The 23,470-nt window shown below is 40.6% G+C and overlaps 1 protein-coding gene across 1 annotated transcript in view; it reads left to right on the top strand.

The window, feature by feature from the left end:
• The first annotated feature begins 1,622 nt into the window (after positions 1–1,622).
• The window catches only part of LOC118404932, a 36,201-nt gene continuing 14,353 nt past the window's right edge, over positions 1,623–23,470 (top strand). The window contains exons 1-30 of the mRNA XM_035804317.1: positions 1,623–1,719; positions 2,283–2,458; positions 2,911–3,034; positions 3,443–3,614; positions 4,303–4,397; positions 4,621–4,791; positions 5,183–5,363; positions 5,739–5,905; positions 7,393–7,566; positions 8,731–8,925; positions 9,443–9,622; positions 10,151–10,398; positions 10,725–10,849; positions 11,041–11,209; positions 11,773–11,932; positions 12,408–12,573; positions 12,891–13,029; positions 13,371–13,500; positions 14,024–14,439; positions 14,859–15,105; positions 15,527–15,742; positions 15,902–15,995; positions 16,180–16,300; positions 16,806–16,951; positions 17,419–17,555; positions 17,970–18,239; positions 18,638–18,926; positions 19,205–19,334; positions 19,479–19,736; positions 20,154–20,360. Coding sequence (XP_035660210.1) covers positions 1,623–1,719; positions 2,283–2,458; positions 2,911–3,034; positions 3,443–3,614; positions 4,303–4,397; positions 4,621–4,791; positions 5,183–5,363; positions 5,739–5,905; positions 7,393–7,566; positions 8,731–8,925; positions 9,443–9,622; positions 10,151–10,398; positions 10,725–10,849; positions 11,041–11,209; positions 11,773–11,932; positions 12,408–12,573; positions 12,891–13,029; positions 13,371–13,500; positions 14,024–14,439; positions 14,859–15,105; positions 15,527–15,742; positions 15,902–15,995; positions 16,180–16,300; positions 16,806–16,951; positions 17,419–17,555; positions 17,970–18,239; positions 18,638–18,926; positions 19,205–19,334; positions 19,479–19,736; positions 20,154–20,360 — 5,400 coding nt within the window. The remainder of the gene's footprint in view (positions 1,720–2,282; positions 2,459–2,910; positions 3,035–3,442; positions 3,615–4,302; positions 4,398–4,620; positions 4,792–5,182; positions 5,364–5,738; positions 5,906–7,392; positions 7,567–8,730; positions 8,926–9,442; positions 9,623–10,150; positions 10,399–10,724; positions 10,850–11,040; positions 11,210–11,772; positions 11,933–12,407; positions 12,574–12,890; positions 13,030–13,370; positions 13,501–14,023; positions 14,440–14,858; positions 15,106–15,526; positions 15,743–15,901; positions 15,996–16,179; positions 16,301–16,805; positions 16,952–17,418; positions 17,556–17,969; positions 18,240–18,637; positions 18,927–19,204; positions 19,335–19,478; positions 19,737–20,153; positions 20,361–23,470) is intronic.

The following is a 23,470-nucleotide window of genomic DNA, read 5'->3' as shown; positions in this document are numbered from 1 at the left end:
GCATTACTACATCGCCCACGAGGAGGATGGTGGTGGGTTTCAATTCCTGAAAAGAACTCCAAAAAATGGTAGCCATAGTGAGTCCCGATGCCATGATGGTGTTATCCTAAAATCCTGCATAAAACCATACACACGAAAAAAATATAAATATTTAAAGAAAATGACAAGAAAATGGCGAAGCTCTAGGTCTGTAAAGGACCTCCGAACTGTATGGAGGCGTTCGTAGAATTCTCTGGTAGAGGATGGATGCAGATTGAGTATCCATCTTGCTTCTTTGTCCGGGTTCTCAAACCACGTGTCTGCGTATCACTAAAACATACAAAAATTAGAAAATGACAAGAAAATAACGAATCTCTCGGTCTGTACTAGTCCTCCACACTGTATGAAGGCGTTCGTAAAATTCCGGATTATAATCTTCATTCAGTCCAGGTAAACTGAGAGGGAATCCATTTTGCTTCTTTGTCCAGGCTCTCAAACCACGTGTCGGTGCAAACTGCTAAAACGTACAAAAATCAGAAAATGACAAGGAAATGGTGAAGATCTCGGTCTGCAACGCTCCTCAATACTAGACAAAAGACTCCCTCGCCTTCAAGGTGGAGGATGGCAACGGATTCTATTATCCTACCACAGTGACACTCAGAGGGTAGCCATGTTGCATCTCCTCGACAGGGACAGCTCTAGCATCCTGGTAACACTTTCAGAAAACAAGAAAAACACACAAATAGCAAAAGTCCTAAACAGCGCCACTAATCAGCGTCGGCGAAAGGTGGCCACAGCAAAATTCAACAGAGGATGCGAGCGTATATACTAACACCTGAAAAGAAACATTCTACATATTAAAGATGGCTCTCCTCGGACCTGCACGCAACGTGTACAAAACGTTCACGAAACAACCAGCAAACAGGCAACAAACAGAAAACACGAAAATGAAACAATGTGACAGTCAACCGGAAAAATCCGCAAGTCCTCCCGTACGTCAAAAAACATGGCTCTGCTAGCACTGCAACAGGCCTAGACTACAAATATCAAACATGTCTCAACACATGTACAACACCATACCACAAAACGAACAAGTAAATGTCCAGACCGGCCTCAGATAAAACTTTACCGTGTTCGACCAAACCTTGCGAGATACCGTGTATCTCTGATACAATCCCCGGGAGAGTACGAGCTGCCGTCACGAGCTTGAGCTGCGGCACCGCATCGTGTAGTAGCGAGTCTCCCGCCGGCATTCTCGTGGCCTTTTCCCGGCAAGTTTTCTGCGCTGGGGCGAGGAAGGACGCACGCTGCTGGCTTCAGACTTTGCCGGAGGGCCAGCACACAGAAGAATGATATATTCATGCGCGCATCTCTTATTTATAGGGGGAGTGACGTCATACTTTTCGGGCCAATCATTGTGCACCTCAAATAGTGGACACTATCTGAAACGTCTGATCGTTTCCAAAATCATATCCAGTTGCTTGAGTAACTGCTTTTTGGCATATCTTATTACCTGGATGTCTAATCTTTATCGACGTATTGCCCGTCTTGGCTTCTTAAGCTAAAACACCACAATGTTCTTGTTTGCGTAGGAAGCTGTAGGGTTTGGACGGCAGGTTTACGGAGACCAGGTCGTGCCGTGGATGGACATCAACATCACCAAAATCCACGTTGAGATCAGCATCGGGCATGACCCACATGATACCCGCAATCTGGAGTACTTTGCGGCACCACGTCTAGGCAAGTAGTGGGACATTGTCTTTGCTGTAATAACTTACACAATTCCGCAGCTTCAACAAGTCTAGAACAATATCAATAACAATGCAAACAATTATTTTGTGTAAACTGCAGTCAGTATTTTATTCGATATACGGCTAATACTTGACATCATCATCGGTATAATTGATCTGTTTATTGAATGAAATTCAATATGGTCCTGATTATCCTGATTGATGGTTCCTGATGTAGCATGCTAGCAGTGGACATGTATAATATATTGCCTTATGTGCAACAAGATAATAATGAAAATCGGCCATTTGTGATCCACAATTCATATCAAATACTACAGAAGGCGACAGTGGCCGTTGAAAATTTTATCCCTGTATACCTTTGTGTTGGAAGAAAGTTTAGTACAATGATTACTACCAATACAGATTGGCCTCAATCATATCATATACAATCATTTTGCATTAGTCTCCCTAACAGAACCATCTTTAAACACTTGCTCATGTGCCTGGTCTACATTTAATCAATTAATCGAGACCTTACATACTTTCAAATGTTGTACCTGTTTTTGTACACAGGAAGAGTGAAGTCGAAACCTCACCATATAGCCCATTATCCATACGCACAAAAGTGCGCTAGAGACTGTCTGGCATTGCCACCTACAAAATGTCTCAGCTTTAACTACGACTACAGCGACGTCGGGCGGTGTGAACTACTGGAGGAGATAGAGGGGCATGAGGTCGTCATGTACAGGGTACGTTAGCAAAGATTGCTTCTCTTTTTTTATATTTCAGTCATTTTCCGTGGTACATATTGTTTTCTTTGTCTTGTCTGCACTATTATTTATGTTACTTCTGGAATGATAATAAAAAAGACAGGAAAATATCTTAATGGCAAATTGCTTAAGCCTTTTTAACATAGATTGCTGACTGTAACCAATGGGACTTTTTCCCTTGGGCGAATTTCTAACATGTAGTTTCCCCTTGACTTTACACGCTATCAATATTAGTATTGCTGATGAGAATTAAAAAGAAATTGCTCAGAATAACGTATGTGTATCTATATAGCCAGTATCACCGCTCCTCGGCGTAATACATCAGTTTCGATGTTTCGACGGAACCATTAGCTAAGTACTAATTAATTAGCACACAGCGTGCTAGGACTGTTTCAATGGCAGATTAAAATGTATACTCTTGTTGTTAAAAGGATGGAATTTTCCACAACTTCGAGCGACTTGGCATCGGCCACGCTGTGGAGGTCAGCCATGATGGACTCGGTTTGGTGCATAACACCTTGTACTACTACAACCTGTTCCTCAACAACACTGTGGGTAAGTCATTTCAGACACTAAAGGTTAGCAATAAACCATCGATGTACATGATTCAGATTTGAAAATGATCAAGTAGCAAAAGAAAATAAATAGACTCAACAATACACATTACAGTTCATAGATCTTCATAGACTCAAAGCATGCAGGCACCAAATTGAATATTTCTTACTGTGATAAGAAGCCAAAATCTAAAAAAAATATCATATTGACATCATCATTAAATTGACATACCTGTCCGCGTAGACCTGAACACTATTCTTCTGTTGAAGAATATCGTATAAAAATAATTCTTTAAATTTGAGAACCAAGGGTCCTGAGCACTTTATACATCGCCGATTTAACTTCTCTATACCTGTGTTAAGATGTAAGATATCTGAATCATCATATGTTCTCTAAAACGATGCTTAGGATACACGAACATTCTGACATCTAAGGCAGTGATAGTTGACTTTGTACCTCCGTCCCCCGGACCACTGGCAAATACATCCTTTGACGAAACTGCTGCCGAGGTGTGTGAGGAGTTTGTACCTGACGAATGGGAAGATAGATGTGTGGAGCAAACGCCTCTTCCGAACCACAGGTACAACATTCTATTAGATTGTAGATTATAGTTTATATCATAAAGATAGAAATATCATTTTAGCCATATTATCGGAAAGTTGAGGGATCTTTGTCTAGTGTTGAAAAATTTGTTTTGTGTTTTGATCACTCTACATTATACAAACACATCTCAAGCTACATCTTTAACACTACTAAGAAACGAGAAAAGCCATTCAGATTAATCTTAGAAACCATCACAACGTCACCATGTGTACTGTATTACATCCTTTTGTATCATATGCCTGTACTTAGCCCGATAGGGCATAAATGTGTAATGAAGGCTATTACTATTAATTCAATCCCTAGCTAGAATCTAATGCTTTTAGATGGCAATATGTTGCTCTACCGTTGTGACAGCAAAAATGCTAAGCCCAAAAAGTCAAAACAGACTGAAGCTAGATCATATAGAAGGTGAAATTCAATCGCGATGACTATACTGGACTCTAGGAGAAAATGTTTTGTACGTAGGTCCACATGTCAGCGTATGCAAGTGACTTGTATTTGCGTTGTGCAACTGGAAAGAGCCTTTGTAAATGATGTAGCTGCGTAACAACCACACTGTTGACTTAGAATGTCTTTGTTACTCTTCCTTTTTAGTGTAAAGTAATATCAATGGAATTGTAATGATTCCCACGGTACCTATTTACTCAGTGCCATCATCCATACAGGGCTATTGTAGACGGGGAAGGTTCGAGAACCGTGTTTAATGGAAACAAGCCTCTACAGGACCTGCTTTATTTCCGACCAAACACTTACGTCACGGGTAAGATATGTACTACGCACCTGATGTGAAATGAGTGTAAGTACACATTGACTAGGAATGGGAAAGGGCAGACACAACTGGTGTAGCAATGAAAGACTATATTTCAACTGTTGATATATATAATTATACTTATGCATATCAAGTCTACTGCCTTTGTCAGAAACTAGTGATATTTGCATCTTCTTACTTCGGTTTTCTTCATTATATGATGTTAATTTTTCAGCCAATTGGGATGGATTTCACGACAACGAGACTGGTATTTTCGGGTACACGTGGACGGTCGGTACTGATCACTGCTTTGACGACATCCATCCTCACAAAGACCCCCATGCACACCTGTATGATGAAGATGAATGGACTCATCAAAGTCTCGCCTACCCTTTGGATTTAGAGGGTAAGTAGGTAGATATATCTGTTTGGCGTTACAGCGTCGTGCACTATACAGGAGAGCTCACAGTGTATTTGTTCTCATCGAATGACCTTGTTGCAATTCTTGTACTTGAACTTGAATGTAAGCTCATCTGTGACGGTATTCAAGTGAACATTATGTTGCAATCTTAAACTTTATATCCATACACAAAATAAAGCGCTTACTTCCAAGCACTTTTGACCCTTTGCTGACGTCACAATTCCAGTCTGGATGTGTGACATAGGCTTTGTGTCATTCCAACTTGATAAGCGCTTTATTTTGTGTACGGATGTAAAGTTTAAGATTGCAACATATTTTTTTCCTTGAAGATATTGGGTTTTTTTCACACAATGAAATGTTAATTGTAAATTTCAAGATGGACCCTACCACGTCTCCGTACGTGCCTTGAACAAGATTGAGTTTGGCGGTCCCCTGGCGACTACCGTGTGCCACACCACGCCTTACACCATCGACACCACGCCACCGTTTGTTAACCACGTGGAGATCATCAGCTACGACGAGGACTCGTACGAACTGATCGTCGAGTACAACGTCAGGTAAAAATCTTAAATCTCGACCTCAAACATAAATACTTTCGATGAAGGTTAGACATCCAGGTAATATGATAAGCCAAAAAAAAACAGTTACTCAAGCAACAGGATATGGTTTTGGAAACGGTCAGACGTTTCAGATGGCGCATCTAACATATTTCGTCATTGTCAGGCTCAAATATAGATGTTTTAGATTACTTATATGTTATATGTGTATATATATATAAAAGAAGTAAAGGGAATCTAACAACACTCTGTGGGTCGTACCGGAGAAGGCAATTAAAGATTAGACCTGAATGTTTATCAACAGCCTAATTTTGTTTGCCCTGGAAGAAATTCCATTTTGCTATGATAACAGAATGATTCTATGTTGAAACTCAGTGACCCACTGTCACACATTCGGGAGGTTGACATCGGATTGGGGAAGAGTCCCAGGGATGTCTTCATCAAGGACTGGCATCGTGATGACAACATCACACATAGGATTCTTAACTTCCGCATTCCGGATGGCATTCCGACATGGATTAAAGTTAGGGCCATTAACAATGGTAAGTGCTACACCAAATAAAAATTGATCCTGGTTTTGGGACATTTTGCTACAACAGCTTGTATTGGCTTATCAGAGATTTACCCGTGTGAAATCACAATCATCAAATATTTGGAAAATGGAGATGTTATGGAAATGTTAGTGTTCCAGTCATTGAGGCACTAAAGAAAACAGTGACTTGTATTAAATAAATCCTGAGAAGACAATCTGAAAGATGGGATATGACAGTACAGCACCACCCAACATGAATCATATCGGATGAAAGGAAAAGACCCAACCAAGAAAATAATGAAGTTCAGAAAGCTGAGAATCAGCTGAGAGAGATACGACAGATTATGTTGAGTGACAGTTAGTGATTGGTTGACATTTAGTGTCCGAGGAAGGGCATAAGAAGAGAAACAAGATAGCAGCAAAACACAATGGCTAGATATTGTTGTTAGAACTTACCCTTTTCACCAAATATCGTAGAGCAGCTGTACCGCCTTCTATGGTACAGTTTTCCGAAAAAGCCTTCGTTGACTGAACACGGCGGTCGGTTGCTAGGGTATTCTTTCCCGTTGCTATGCGAGTTCGACAGAGTATCGGGTTACAAGAGGCCTACTATTTGCTAACCGTAAAATATTTCAAAATAAACAAGATGTTATGACAAGGAAAATGTTTTCAAAATAAGATTAAATTCGCAATATTAGATAGTTTGAATCTTCCTGTTTGAATTGAGATATTTGTTTTGTTTCGATTTTGCTACCAAAGACGGTTATTTTCTGTTTCAAGGAAGGCCTTCAATTTGACCATACTCTTGATAAGATGGGCCGCAAGTGCCATGGCAAATTCTCGATTTTTATATTTTTCGTCATCTGAGAGGCAAATAAAACTTTCTGTTTTTGGGATTTTTTAATTTCTAATTTTAAGCAAAGTTACAGTCAAAAATATGCGTAAAAATGCCATTTTTCGCACTTAATTACCAATAATTCAAAATCTAAGGCATTTTTAAAAAATCCCAAAAACAGAAATCTCGGGAAAACCGTTGCGGTCATTTTGAGCCGTCAATGAGTTATGTTGGACTCTTCTTGGTGGAGATCTTAAACGATGTTTACACGCATGTCATGTCGCACGGAGAGCGGGAGGGTGTAGTTGATACCGGTGTAAACAACACTTATGGTATTCAAGGTCACCAACAAAAACGCCAGTAGCTTCGTTACATATTACAGGTCCCAAACAAAGTGAAAGCATAGGTGTACTATCCAGAAAATTGTTTGTATTAATTAAAAAGTATATTTTCGCCTGATTCAAGTTAGTTGGGGGGGAAATGCCAGAATGCACGGTTTTACCTGCAATGACCGAAGATGACCTAAATAGAACACGGGTTCGGTTCGAATTACGTCAGATGGAACCTCGTAGAAGAGGGTTCGAATTCGGCTAGACATGGGAGATTTTGAGCCCGTATTTGACCACCGTGGAACCTTTCGATCTTTGTTTTGCTGTCTTTAGTCGACCTGAGAACTGCCAGTCATGCCCCCAGACCCCTGATAGTGGACACGACACCGCCAATCCCAGGCACAGTGCACGATGGAGAGGCTTACAGTAGGGACAGGGACTTCCAGTCGGATGGAAACCGGATCTGTGCAAGCTGGAAAGACTTCCACGATGAAGAGAGCGGCATTGGTAATTCTTTCTGAAACTGTTAAAATTTAGATGATAGTATAGTATGCATACAGAAGATTGACACTCTATTAACTATAATTGGTATCTATGGTATCGACTCGAAAGTACGGAATGCATATGAGTAGAATATGAAGCTCATATCTTTTACGGTAAATTTACCTTGATTTAATTAAGGGTTAATGACCCGCCCCGTGGTGTATATGGTGTCATAACGCCTGGTCCTTTGCTATAACCACCGAATGAAACCACCGAGTGAGCGTTATGACACCATGTACACCGAGGAACAGGCGGGTCATTAACGTTATTATCATATAGCCTACACAAACTTGCAAATAAACTCCTTTATGACGCATAGATCCCTTGGTACTATACGTGCCGTTGTCAAATTTCTGAAAATTCACATTTGTTCTTTGGTACATACATTTGTAAGGATATTACAGATTGCATTTTGAAACCAAAATTTCCACAGAAAATATTCGAAACACTGCAATCTTTGGCTTTTTAGAACAACAAAACTTATACCAATGTTAACAGAAGGAGCCATCCCCCTCTTGCAGTCTGTACTTATTCCCTCTGCTCTGGCATATGTTTCGCTCCTTTTGATTGCCCAATGCCTGCATAACCCTTACTTTTTTGTGTGTATTGCTCCTTCTGATTGGTCAGAATGAAAATCGACAACGGTGCCGGTGTCGATTCATTCTGACCAATCAGAAGGAGCGAACACACCGGCCTGACTGGAATCTATATGTTACTGCGTCATAACCAACGTGGAACGTGGCCTTCTGATTGGTCCGCGGCGCCTGGCTATCTGATAATAAGTAATAAACCCTTTATCTTCTTCTGAGTTTTCTGTGGTTATGATAATCCGTGATGTTGCTATAGTTGCAAGCATTCTAATGGCTTTGGAGACATATTCTTGAATTTGATATAAGTGATATATAACAATTACAAAAAATTGCTAATTACAAATAACGTTTAACGACAACCAACATAATTTAGAATGAGGAAATGTAATGTAATATCAATTAAAAAAAGATATTACTTGTCAATGAGTATTATTTCAATGGTGTAGAATTTAATACTTTCATATTAAACTTTAAACATGTATGCTTCATACATGACCTGTGTAGGGGAATACGGTGACATTCCTCTGAATTACCTTAGGGTTTTACATGTGGGGAGTGGGGACAACAGTCGATGTAGACGACATTGTCCAATATCAAGAGATCCCTCACACGCAACATGCCGCCTGTGCTGAGCTGAACCACACCCTCCAACACGGGGTTACCTACTACAGCACACTCATCGCCTTCAACCTGGGCCATGCGACCAAGAACGTGTCTGCTTCTAGCGATGGAGGTAAAGGCATCATTTCCTTCTGTGCTCAATAGAGTTGAACATTATCATCATCATCCTGGACGCATATCAGTCAATGTTGAACATAACGCCTATCCAAATGTAATATATAATTTTGGTGACGCCTCAGGTGCGGAGCATATAATGTTGTATCACAATCGAGTTGAAATTATCCCAGAAGTTCCTTAGGCACATTTCCAAGGTCATTTTTCTTCAACGCCAGCTTACTAGTATATATAATGATTTGCAGCAGTAGAAATATTTCCAATTTTAACACAACAAAGGGCTAATTTCAATGCAATATTGCAGATATCCCATTGACTATTGCAATTGAACCATAATGCACAGCACTATAGTCACTGATCCTTACCCTTTTATATGGTTATAGCCAGATCCCAACTGCCTATCAATAAGCTGTTGATACTTTTTGTTTTGATCGAAGTGTTAATGACAGTGCATTTGGATATTGTCAGTTGCTCTGGACTAGAACAAAATTAGAAATATGAGTTGCTGTTTCCAGTGATGTACGATGCTACCCCGCCGGAGGAAGGATGGGTTAACGATGGTCTGGACGCTAACCATGACGTCACGTACTCCTCTGAAACCTCTACTGTCAGCGCGCTCTGGGGAGACTTCAAGGATCCGGAATCAGACATTGCTGACTATGAAATTACCGTGTGGAGAAAGCATGCTAACAACGGTAAGTATGTACTGACACTTAATTAATAGTTAGGGTATAAAAAGCAGTTTCTTCCAGATCACATTAGTGGGTACTACCTAAAACGTCTAACCGTTTCCAAACTCATATCCAGCTGCTTGAGTAACTGCTTTTTGGCATATCTTATTACCTAGCGAGATGTCTAATCTTCATCGATGTATACTGATACGTTGTACCTAAATTGATCACAGATCAGATTAATATAGGTTACACCACAAAATTGAAAAATTAGGCAGAAATGGATTACTAGCCGGTAATTACATTATACATGAAGTTCGACTTCTGACTGTTGTCTTTAATCTAACTTTAACGGTACTGCAAAGAGCCCAGTCTCCATATGTACTAGAGGTACCTTCTGCACATGACGTAATATGCGAAATTGTTACGTTTTACATGCGCTGTTGCAGTTGCTTGCGACCTTCTGAAGCTATGCTACTTTTAGAATATATGGATGAGACTTCTTGAAAATTGATAATAGTCATTGATGTATTTCCTTTATGTTTTCTGCAGGTAACAGTTCTATTGATACAGCTTCTCACGTCATCCACAACGCAACCTCTGTTGGAAGAGCAAACAGCATCAACTGGCACCATTTCCATCTCCATGACGGGGATTTCGTGTACGTTGTCGTGAACGCCTCTAACGGGGCTGGCAGCGTGGTTATCACAGAGTCGGATGGGTACACTGTGGACGTTACACCGCCTCTGATGCGTTTCCTTGGTGACGGCCAACAACCGGGGATAGATCGTCAATATTCGGTAAGATGGTGGGACCTGCTAACGATAGTTCTACTTTATCCACGAGGTGTTCTTTATCCGTTGTTTTTTTTTAAAAATGCAGAGCATCTAGAGATATCAAGTAGACTTGGTTGGTTTCAAATTGTAATATTTTCAAAATATTGCTGTTCTGTTTTAAATATATACCACCTGCCGTCATGATAACGCTAGAGACCCAGCTTTTCAAACAACAGATGTAGATTACTCCGCGAATAAAGGTGATATCGATTTTGTATACATATATTGTATATATACTTTTGCGACAAAGCTATAGAGTTTTCAAGTGATAGATGTATTCCTTTTCGCAGCCCAGTACATCAAGCCTGTCCATAAACTGGGAATTCGAAGATGCTGAATCTGGGTTGGACCACTACAAATTAGCTGTGTATCAGCTGCATGATGGAAGTCGTCTACAGATCTACCCAGGACAAAGGTACACATAATCGAAGTACATTGAATATTCATAAGTTTTAAGTACATTCTGCCTCACACGTTGCACATTTCATGCAAATGCCACAAAACCATCGTTTCTCCAAGTTATCTATCGATAGAAACGTATTTTGTGATGTACAAGCAGCACAAAAATATAGACTATATTTTTCTGCTTCACTCCTTATTGGAAAGGAATGACTGGGTGATTGTGGAAGGCAGTGCCGCGGGGTGGACCAACAGCGAACCGTTGAACCTTGTGCCAGGCGCTCGCTACAGCGTTCGGGTTGCGGCTGTCAATGGGGCCGGACTGACGACTACACATGACACGGATGGTGTCATCATAGATCCTACTCCACCATCGGTTCGTTCATTTCTCATTGTAATAATTTTAGATCACCGTTTTGTAAAGACACTTGTTTCCGGGCCTTGTTATGAAATTTACATTTGACGCCTTTGCAAGGTCCCAAAGTGACTATAATTTGGTTAGGGGTGGTAGTTTCTTTTGCTGCAGTTCTTCAACAAGTACCACTTTTGTATATGTTAGCACAGCGCAAGGTAAATAAGTAAGGTATTGATTTACTTGTTGTATACTTGGCCTGTCACGGATGACTTTGACAAATTAGGACAGAAATAGACGTAACAGTAGAAGCCGGTTAATTGCACAACAGATTACCAGACACTTTTAGTAACTGCACGGTATCCCAAAATCCCAAACCAGAGCCGTCCAGCTAGATTAACTTCACATCATTGCAACATGTGGACAATTGCACGAAATTCACTGGCAAATGGGGTGTGCAATTAAGCGGCTTCCGCTGTACCTGACATCATGGTCCTCAATTGCGAATAGGGACTATCTTCTTTGGGTAATATTTATGTTGAAAGATTACGTCTCTGGAGAACTTTATTCCCTGCCTACTATCACAGAATCTGCACGTTGCCGTTGACGTGATGCCTGGTGAGCTGGAGGAGCTGTATGATGGGTACATTCTGCACACAGACCTGTCCGCCATCTTGGTGTCATGGCGGGCCACTGACGGAGAAAGTAAGGTCATGGCATACTGGGCTGCTGTGGGAACGTCACCAGGTGGGGCGTCTTCTTTTCTCCGGCCGGATCACGGAAAGAGAACATGTTACTGATAGGTGCTGAAACGGGAAGGTGTAAAATGTTGAAGTCTGATAGATAAAAAACATTTCTTTTAGATATTAGACTTATTGTGACAGTATTGATTTTTAATCGTGATGTGTTTGATGTCTCTGAACATATTCCTGCTATTACTTCGAGTACATTGAAAGTACGTCAAATTGAAAGCTCGTCACTTTCTGTTCCCAAATAATTGCCGTTATTGATATGTGTGCGGACTTATGTGTAAAAGGGATTTTATCATGGTTTTCTTAGAACTGTGCCCCCTATATTTAAGCAGGCCTTGAATTCTCAAGCTTGATACGATGTTGTTTGAACGACGATGTGTGTATGCTCATATTCGAAGTTGGAGTTCTCTTTGTATCGGCTCATCCATGCCATTATTAACCTTTGATACCAATACATTTTCATTGAACAGGTGGAACTGACGTAATGTCGTTCAAAGACATGGGACCAGACAGAAGCGCCTACATCAACAATTTGAACCTACAACTCTACGACGAGGTCACGGGGTCACCAGTGTATTACGTGGCCGTTAAAGCACAGAACGGAGCCGGACAGTTTTCTTTTGAAGTTGTTTCCAGGTGACCAAAGCTATTCAAATTTTCTTCTAATTATAACATATTGTATTATTGTCAAGAAGCACATTTTATCCCTTGTTAAAAGTATGACGTTTATTAGCCTCTTTCACCGGATTCTCTGTGGGCCTTGGCATGAGTTTTTTTTGGGGGGGGGGGGTGACGGGGGAGGTCGAGTTTTAACCGGCACTGGAATACGCCGGGAAAGGAATATTATGCGGGGAAGCCTGTAGTCGGCATATATTCCTTTCCGGATTCCCGGCGTATTCCAGTGCTGGTTAAAAATCGAAGGAGGCTAGAAGTTTTTGTCTTTTCCATCTCAGCCCCATCAAGGTAGTCCCCGGTGACAGGACGGGCGTGGTCGCGGACGGCCCGCACATGACGGACACGGAAGTTGATGACGTGTCAACGGTAGATGTCGACTATCAGCTACAGACGGGAGCGGTCACTGTACGCTTCAAGGTCAGAAAATATGGTTTTACGGATTAATTATATTGCAGCTACATTGTGCTTTCAGTCACAAATGTTTAGACTGCTTTGTCTATTAAGCATTTACTTGACATGGCACAAGCAACAAAAAGGGGTCTATGCAGATCATAAATTACAACTTTTGTAGACATGACCAGTTTCATAAACCTGTTTATGTACGTTAGGCTTACCAAATGTTAAGTTATCGCCGGATGGTAACTTCTATAGACCATTTAGCCCTGCCTGTTGCAAGCTCATAGCAATTCAGTCCATGACTACGAAGATAAATACTAGTCGTCGCTCCTAATAACAATAGTGCTTGTATTTCAAAATAGGGATTCGAAAGTGCGAGGCATGGCATTGTTCACTACGAGTGGGCAGTCGGTACTGCAGCGCTCTGGGATGACGTCATGCCGTATTCATCAGCAGGGATTGTGCTACATGATGAAGACTCAAGTATGGAAGGTAAATAAGATAACAAACAATTTTTCTATCTTGAAGGTAATCATCATCATCATCATCATTTTTCATCCTCTAATTTGAGGTCCAGCAAGTGAAATTTGACTTCCTGTACAGTCTGTCATACATCGCTGTGAGAGGTTCCGGACCATCCAGTCCAGTTTTTATACTCAATAAGCTTGTTCAAAGATAGCCTTGGGCGACCAACACGTTGAAGGCCGGCCATGTGTTATTGTTTACAAGTGGACTTGCTTTTGTGATCATGTTAGCCTGTTTGCTGACATTCTCAATTAATTCTACATTCAGTGGCAAAGAATTAAAACCACTCGTAGAACAGACGCAATTAAAAAGTTTTTTGTCAAGCAATTACAAACTATAAACCTCCAAAGGAATTGTTAGAGAACACAAATGCTTTACTTCCCTCGGTTCTAAAACTTTGAATTGGACACAGCATATTGCATTATTGCCAAGAAGCAAATTTTATCCTTTAAGCAAAATGTTTTGACAAATGAACTATAAACCTCCACAGGAATTGGTGGAGAAGGACACGCACAATCTCTGCTTCCACTCCGGTCCGGACAGCTCTACTACACAACGGTGCGGGCCATCACTGGTGCCGGCAACGTCTTGGAGTCAGCTTCCGATGGCTTCACGGTCGACGTGACCGCTCCAGAAGTTGACTTCAGTGGCTATGACGAATACGCCCTAGGGTCTGATCACGTTTCACGCTACCAGTTTTCGGCAGACTACATCACGGCGGAATGGGACTATAGAGAAGATGAAAGCGACGTGGTGTTTGCCTCGTTTGCGTATGGAACGTTTCCCGGCGGCCATGATGTCCACAATCGAACATTGACGACACAGCGAACATCAGTGCCGAACGGACTGGTGCATCCATCTCCACAGGGAAAACCCAATATCCTGAGCCTCACAGCAGTAAACTCTGTAAGATCTTGCTTATAATATATAGGCTACACTGATATTTGATATAGAAATGGCCATTTTTTGCATGCAAATAGCTGTACTTGGACTGGGGGTAAGATCAACCTCTACATCTTTTCATGTTCTTGACACACAGTATCTTTTAGAAGTGATTAGAAGGTAAGGAATTTGATGAATGCACTTGCGCCATATTATGTAGATCTACTCGTATGAAGGTTGCAGGTACATGTATAGGGGATATAGCCAACTAGTATTTGGAAGGCATGTGTTTGGATTACTTACATCTGCATTTCCCTGCTACCTACCTCCAAAACCAATGCACACTGGGTTACTAAAAGACAACTTAAGTCCTGAAATTTAAAGTTCAAAACAAAATTTGAATGCCAAACATACATAATACGTAATGTATTGAAAACTTTCAGGTCGGCCTGCGTACTGTCGCCATTTCGCCAAGTCTGACAGTGGACTCAACCCCACCAGTAGCAGGTGACGTCACATGTCCACGTCACCTCCCCAGCACAGATGAGCTGCTGTGCACGTGGCGAGGGTTCAGGGATGACCAGAGCTACATTCACCACTTCCTGTTTGGTGTCGGCACGGAGGAGGGAGATGACTCGGTATTTCCGTTCACGGAAGTTCCGGGAACATCTGAAAGATTTAAAGCAAAGGGTACGTATTTGAACTTACCGTGTCACTCAATAGTCGATCAAATTGGTTATATGGAATGGTTTACGAATACTATCTTTATTTTGAGAATTTACTATTTACGCAGCTTTAGTGATTACCTAGTACAGGCTCCCGGACAGTGTGGTCAGAGACACTTCTGAAAGTTGTCTATAGTCTTTTAAGACTGGGGCCCATCATCACCTCCTCAAGATGCGAGATGCACTTGGTAGCTGTGAACCACTGATAAGACACTGAACTGGAGTACTATTTCGTGGCTATTGCTCACTAGGAAATGTTATAGATAAAACATTGTGTAGAGGGAGCAGGTACTGGACTTTGTCTCTTCAGATATAAACGACAAATGAACATATAAAGATAACTCAAACTTCTTAATGTAACTCATTATTTCTATGACTTATTCCAGGTTTTGCAGGGCAGTTTTTGCGCCACCAGGAAAGCTACTTCGTCACAGTGGTCGCCTACAATCCGGTAGGTGGGAAGACAGAAGCCTACTCAAAGGCAATCGTCATTGACGACACCCCGCCAGTTCCTGGGACCGTCATCGAGCTGGACGGTGTCTACCATGCTGACTTAGAGGGAGATGATTCGCATGGGCCAGAAGCATGTGACAACCAAGAAGGCACGATACATTTTGTCCTAATATATATCATTTTTGTAACTTATCACAGTCCTTTCGAAGAATTGCTAAAACAACTCTCGTGTCAAGCACTGTTGGTGAGATAAATTAAGGCATGCGTTGTGAAAAGAGATGAAAAACAAAATTTGTTTATTGCCTTAGAATGCCAGGCGATGGATGCGGTGTGCCAAGCTTCTGTCACTCATGTTGCTGTTACGTGGCAACCATTCTTAGATCCGGAAACACCAATCACCAGGTACTCTATATAACGGAATTGTGTATTTTGCATTTTAAGAAATACGAAGCTTAGATTTCAAAACCTTATACGGCGTCGGTAAAAAAATTTGAAGTGTGTGAAGAAATCAAGGATTTGAGACGCACATATCTTTCATATCAACACATAGACTACATTAAAGCAAAAACTACCTTGCACGTTTTAGGTACGAAGTGGCAGTTGGCACTGTGCCGGGAGGAGCAGACCTGTACAGCTTCAACCAGGTTCCCGATCCTGACGCTCGTTTCTTTGTTGTCAACAACTTGGACCTGTCGGTTATCAGACAGGTAAAAATCGACCTTCTACCTTTCAGTCGATCTCTCTATCAAGTAGTCATTACTAACAATAAGGATATGTAAGGTTCATATCATATTATTTTGGCCATGTGTCCGAATTGGAAAGGGTCTGCAGGAAGTAGGCTACTTTTGTGATTTCCACATATCCACTATGCCATCTGCCCCTAAGTAAGAATAGGTTAAATAAATGAATGAATGAAGACCTTTATTGTACATTTCAACCCAACTGGGCTAAGCACAGTTCACATATACATATCTTTGTACATATAAACGTCTAATCTATCCCAGTACATTCGACTTCCTCTCACTTCTTGGTAGTTGCACACATGTAGTGAACTGTATGATTAGTTAGAGTCGGTGTATCGAAGACTAAGGAATATGACAACAGGGGTATGTCTCTTTACTATTCAAGTACCTGAAGTGAGGAAATAAGACTTATATCGATATCATACAAAGGAAAATCTACACTAAAACCCTACCACTTTTTCTTCTGAAGGTATTTGTCACAGTGAGAGGACACAACGCCGCAGGACTATCCAGTGTTGCCGTATCTAACGGGGTCTACATCAGTAAGATCAGTGCAGGGTTACCGCCACTCAAGCCTCTCGCTGTCAACGACGGCAAAGTCAATCAGGGTGACATGTAAGACGTAGTTTCTTTTGTTACAGTCATTAGATATTTATGGGGGTCATATATTCACCAGCGTTTGTGTATGTCTGTGTGTCTGTGTACAATATAACTCAAGAACGGCTGGATGGATTGGTTTCATACTTGATGTGTTGCTGGGGTGTTAAAAACACTGAAAATGATTAGATTTGGGGCCCCCTAGCGGCTTTCCATGCTACTGCAGCGGAGCCTTGCATGTTCTGAACAAGTTATTGTCACAATGTTTGGGTATTAGATAGCTGTTGTGCTCGGGAAGAAGTGACGTAAGTGTAGCAAGTGGTAAGTTAGCGGTTAGTTTGTAGACTTCACTGAATTTGATAAACAAATTTTCTTTCCTTATCCCCATGTATCAACAAGTTATATATCATCTTGCCTTACTTTGCAGATGTATAGTTGAAAATGGACATATTTTAAATCTATTCACACGCTTGTATCGTTCACAGAGAGTTCCAGAACCATAATGAAGAGATCAGCGCACACTGGGACTTCAGTGGTGACCCGTGCCCCTCCATACAGACGGAGTGGTCAGTGGTCAGGCTGGACGGGTTCGAGATTTTACCTCTTACTGAACTGTCGCCAGGTAACAACTTTTTCTAGTGTTTTTGCATGTGATTCTACTACTAGATGTAGACTGATAGATAGACATCGACATGTCGATCATACAGAGGCAAAATGCAAACACTTTTAGTATAATTTTGAGTGTGCCATTATATTATTAACCAACATAATGGAGTCTGAGTTTTAAAAAAAAACGCCATAGTCGTGTGATGTGAAACATAACGTTACTATAAGCTTGTCGGTATCATAACTATTTCGAAATGTTATAACCAATGACTTTTTCGCTCGCCGAAGCTGGATTGAACTTCGTGTCGCAATACCTCTTTTCACATTTGGTCGACTTGTAAAATGGCTGGGGAAAATTTTCTTCTTATATGTGTGTACCTGACTGAAACAAGGTCGAGTCGAAGCCGTAATTTTGCCATTTTACATTCAGGCGAAGACCGCGCTACCTCGGACGAATTCGACCTCAGGGACGGTGAAACGTACTACACCGTTGTCAGGGCAACCAATCACCTTGGATACAGCTATTCCATCAGGTCTGATGGCGTCACCATCAAGTTAGAAGCTCTCGTACCCGGGGTAGTCAGGGACGGACCAATCATCGGTTTCGACCTGTCCTACCAACAATCCGTGACGTCACTATCAGCTAACTGGGACAGCTTCGGGAAAGAATATGGCCTCAGGGAGGACGCCGCCATAAATGGTAAGTTCTGTGTTAGGCTAAGGTCCCATTTCCAAACCGGGGCCCGACAGAAATGTTTGCGGAAGCGAAAAATAGAAGTGTTTACCAATAAATATATACCAACTATGTTCTTGACTACTTTTTTTACGTCCGGTGTGTTTTCTTGCCTTTTATTTCATATTTTCGTTTTCGAAAGCTACCCGGCCAGGCTCCGGGTTGGGAATTGGGACCTAAGACATAACAGGACAGTTCTATTTTTTATTTTTGAAATAAGATTGAAGACAAACTAACATGTTACAGTGTTTCAAAATTTTATCTTTTTATCTATCTGATGGCATTCGCTCTGTAATTTAAGTTCGTTGATGACTTTAATCGGTAAATCAAATACTTAATCATGTTATCATTCTTTATATTTCAAGGAGAAATTTTGGAAATTGGAGACCACCAAATTGTGGACTATTACGAGGTGGCCGTAGGAACGGACAGACGGTACCCAAGTACCCGTACCAACGTCCGCCCGTTCACCAATGTCGGACGGAACAGAACCGTTACTTTTGAATATCTCCATCTCATTCCGAGGACGGGCATCTATTACGTCACGGTCAGAGCGGTCAGCCTCGCGTCATCTAGGACGGAAGTGACGTCAAACGGCATCCGGGTGGGATTTGGTGGTGACATCATATCTCATGGGGAAATAGACATTCCAAGGTATACAGAAACCTGCATTCCCAATGTTTCTCTTTTCTCTGGTATTCCACTCTATTCGAATACTTTGAAAAAGAAACAGAACTGCTTTGTCCTTGCATGCTTTTATTACACATATGCAAAAAGTCTTTAAATAAACTTTATATCGAGCCTTACATGACATTGTGTATCGAAGTCATACTGCAGTGCACTCTTTGCATGTATCTGCCTCTAATTGTAACATACCATTATCGACTGTATTTTTTAAATTTAAATTCCTTATGCTTGTCCGTTACCCGCAGATACATTTCTTCTGACGCGAACATTACGGTGGCCTGGAGTGACTTTGAGTTCAGCATGCCGATACTGTTCTACCAATGGGGCATAACAACTAACCGGACGGAGCTTGATGATAAGGACTGTCTAAAACTGGTACATGCTGATTGGTGCATTGTTTGATTTCTACGTTTTTTATCTTAAGTATTCTCAATTTTGTTGTAATTAGTATGAATTGGAAAACAATTCGCCATTCTACCATTCGCCATTGTCTTATGGATTCATGTTGCCACTTTCCAGCAAAACTTTAACACCGAGGGGTACGTAGGCGCCAACAACGAATACGCCCATCTGTTTGACGTCTATCCTCTTACCAAAGTGGGCAAAAACACCATGATTCAGCAGGAAGGCCTAGCTCTACAAGATGGCAGCACTTACCACATCGTTGTCGTGGCAACGGATGAGTCAGCCCAGTGCGCCATGGCTCTAGCTGACGTCACCATCGATACCAGCCCTCCGGTGGGAGGACGCGTACTTGTTGGATCACCAGGAGAAAAGGTGAAGAGACAGATCATTACTAGACAAGAAGGGATACTTTGACTCATAACACAGCATTTTAGTTTCCTTGGTGAATGCTATACTAATTTCAGTTATTGACTACAAATGTTGTTCTAGTGGTGTGTGTTCATTTTGACGGGTGAAAAGAAATCCCGTTAACAACATTTGAGCGTTTGGTTGTGCCTTTATTTAGACTTTAGAAAGTGCTCCATTCGGCGTTGCTGACGTTATCCTCCTCTAGTAGGCAGATTATCTAATCGACCTACATCATCTACACTGAATGTCCGTAAAATGATACTATTTGAGTTTTGAGTGTGTAGAAAACAGAAATTAGTTGCAGCGAGTCTGTATGTTTTGAAAATACAATCTACTTTCTCAACAGCTGGAAATTTCTAAGTGTGCATTTTTCTCTACTAGAACGTCATGTACACGGCCATGTCTGACCGGGTGGAAGTACTATGGGATGGTTACTATGACAACACAAGCGGCATCGCCCGATTCGAACTCGCCTTACTGTCGGGCAGCGGGTGTCAACCACACGACGAAGAGCGTACTGTTGAAGTTGACTTCGTGCCCGTGTCTGCCAACGAGACATCCTACTTGTTTGTTGATACTGATCTGAAGGTACGAATGAAGCATTTTCATGTTGGGCAAATGGGATTTCAGATGGAACCTTTAGGTTTTAGTTCATAGAAGGAAAACGTGTCGTAACGTTCTACCCACATATTGCAAAAAGATTGTTCGCACTTTTTAGGCAATCCCTATCGTATCTGGTTAGCCCTGAATATCTTATAACAAAGACTCTTACATTATGATACCATGAATTGCTGAAGTAGTCTACCCTGTTTTGATGAACCTATGAATTTGACTTTACTCGAATGAGGATACTAAGCAGATGCCTAGCTGATATTGTGACCACATACATATACATTATATACAGTAAAAAAGGAACAAGGCTAAGCGTAAAAACAAAAATGAAACGGATATTTCTATCGCTATTTTTGATCTAAACTTTTACTTTGGTCAGCAACTGTAATGCTTGAAATTCGTAGAAGATTCAAGCGGCTATTGAGTAGTGTGTAAATCCGTATTTCATCCAATGACAAATTTAAGAGGCTCTGTCTGTAAAAACCAAGCATAGGGTGGCCAAACTAAAAAAATCGATTTTTCTTAAATTTTGTGTGGTGGTAGGGTCTTGGTCCAAACCTACAAAAATGGCAAAGTTTTAGATCTGCGGTCACCGGTTGCCATGGCAACGGCCATTTTTCAAAATGGCGGATTTTCACCAAGGGAAGGTATGGTCGCGTCCAAGATAGGCCTTCTTTGGACTCCTGTAGCCCCCACAAATTAACAGATATTTTATCGATTCTCGCATATGTTATTACCCATATTCTAATGAACAAAATGATATATAGTGATTCTCAAAATGTTTTTGTAGTCAGGTGCAGCAGATGTTTGAAAATGATGTGTTTTCGAGAATTTCCAAAATTGGCAAAAATCCATTTTTTGACCATTTTTATTGACCATTAGCTCATTATCAGGCAAATCAATTTGCTTGATTTTCGGCACAGTTATAGTTTGAACCTTTGTATACATCATATGTAAAAATAAATTTGGGCCTTTAACGTATCGGACCGTGGTGGCCCCCAGAGTAAACCAATATTTCCATTTCAAGAAAATCGTAACCATAGAATTATTCCTGGAAAAACAGTCATAGCTTACCAAAAATGAATCTCATTATCATTGTATGTAACAGAGGAACTTACCTATCACTTATAAAAGCAGGGTTGTTTTAGATTTTTTTATAATTGCCTTTAAAATGATTTTTTTGAGTTTTTTTGGTCATTTTTAGACCAAAAAATGTATATTTTGGCCCCAGCACCCTGGTATTACAACCAAATGACCTGAAATTTGGTATGGGAATGTCCTGGACATGTACACACATGGGTTGATAACTGGTTTGCCATATGATAGAACAAAATGCTGAATTTTGTGACTTATTTGGGGCATTTTCGGCCCCAAAACTACATTTTTGGCCCCAGTACCCTGGTTTTACAACCAAATGACCTGAAATTTGGTATAGGAATGCCCTGGACACATGCGCACATGGATTCAATAACACTTTTGGCATACTGTTCAATAAAATGCAAAATTTTGTAATTTTTGGTTTATTTTTTCCCCAAAAAAGTACATTTTTGGCTCCCCTACCCTGGTTTTACAACTGAATGACCTGGAATTCGGTATAGCAATGCCCTGAACATATGCACACATGGATTCAATAACATGTTTTACATACAGTACAACAAAATGCTTAATTTTGAGATTTATTTTACAAAAAAGGCATTTTTTTGCTCCTGTTCCTTGGTTTTCCAAGTAAATAACCGGTAAAAAATCGGTATACAAATGTAGAATCGCCTTTGAAATGGCTTTTATAACCCGTTTTTGCATACAGTGCAACAAAACGCTTAATGTTGTAATTTTTGGTCATTGTTTTACCCAAAGTACATTTCTGGCTCCTTTTTGTAATTTTTGGCCCCAAAAGTACATTTTTGGCCCATTAAACCCTGGTTTTACAAGTAAATGAAATTCGGTATAAAAATGCCCTGGACACATGTACACATAGAGTCAATAATGATTTTGGCATACTGGATCCAATAACAACACGTTTGGCATACAATACAACAAAATGCTTAATTTGTTATTTTGGGCCATTTTTTTTAAACAAAAAAGTGCTTTTTTGGCTCTTGTAGCCTGGTTTCACAACTAAAAAAATTTAGACGACTTGAACTTTGGTATAGGAATGCCCTGGACATATGCGCACATATGTCCAGGGCATGCTTGTCATACAGTACAGCGAAATGCTGAATTTTGTGTGTGTTTTTTGCCATTTTTTTTTACAAAAAAAAATATTTTGGCTCCTGTAACCTGTTTTTCCAATTAAATAATCTGAAAGTGCCCTGGACACTTTAATAACACTTTTTGGCAATTTACTTTTTACAAAGACACGTCATCTTTTAACATCTGCTGCACCTCACTACAAAAACATTTCGAGTATAACTTTATATCACTTTTCTTATTAGAATATGGGTAATAACATATACGGGAATCAATAGAATATCTCTTACTTTGTGGGGGTTATTGGAGTCCAGGTGGTAATTTGCCTGTAATGCCTAATAGAGAATAGGAGCTAGAAATGTACTTTGGGTAAAGCAATGACCACAAATTACAACATTAAGCGTTTTGTTGCACTGTATGCAAAAACGGGTTATAAAAGCCATTTCCAATGCGCTCCTATACCAATTTTTTACCGGTTATTTACTGGTTATTTACCAGGGAACAGGAGCAAGAAAATGACTTTTATTTTGTAAAAAAAACTGGCAAAAATCTCAAAATTAAGCATTTTGTTGTACTGTATGTAAAACATGTTATTGAATCCATGTGTGCATATGTTCAGGGCATTGCTATACCGAATTCCAGGTCATTCAGTTGTAAAACCAGGGTAGGGGAGCCAAAAATGTACTTTTTGGGGAAAAAAATCAACCAAAAATCACAAAATTTTGCATTTTATTGAACAGTATGCCAAAGTGTTATTGAATCCATGTGCGCATGTGTCCAGGGCATTCCTATACCAAATTTCAGGTCATTTGGTTGTAAAACCAGGGTACTGGGGCCAAAAATGTAGTTTTGGGGCCGAAAATGCCCCAAATAAGTCACAAAATTCAGCATTTTGTTCT

This window comes from Branchiostoma floridae, chromosome 17 (genome assembly GCF_000003815.2).
Source record: "Branchiostoma floridae strain S238N-H82 chromosome 17, Bfl_VNyyK, whole genome shotgun sequence".
In the NCBI taxonomy this organism is placed as follows: domain Eukaryota; kingdom Metazoa; phylum Chordata; class Leptocardii; order Amphioxiformes; family Branchiostomatidae; genus Branchiostoma; species Branchiostoma floridae.
This window is presented reverse-complemented; position numbering and strand designations above follow the sequence as displayed.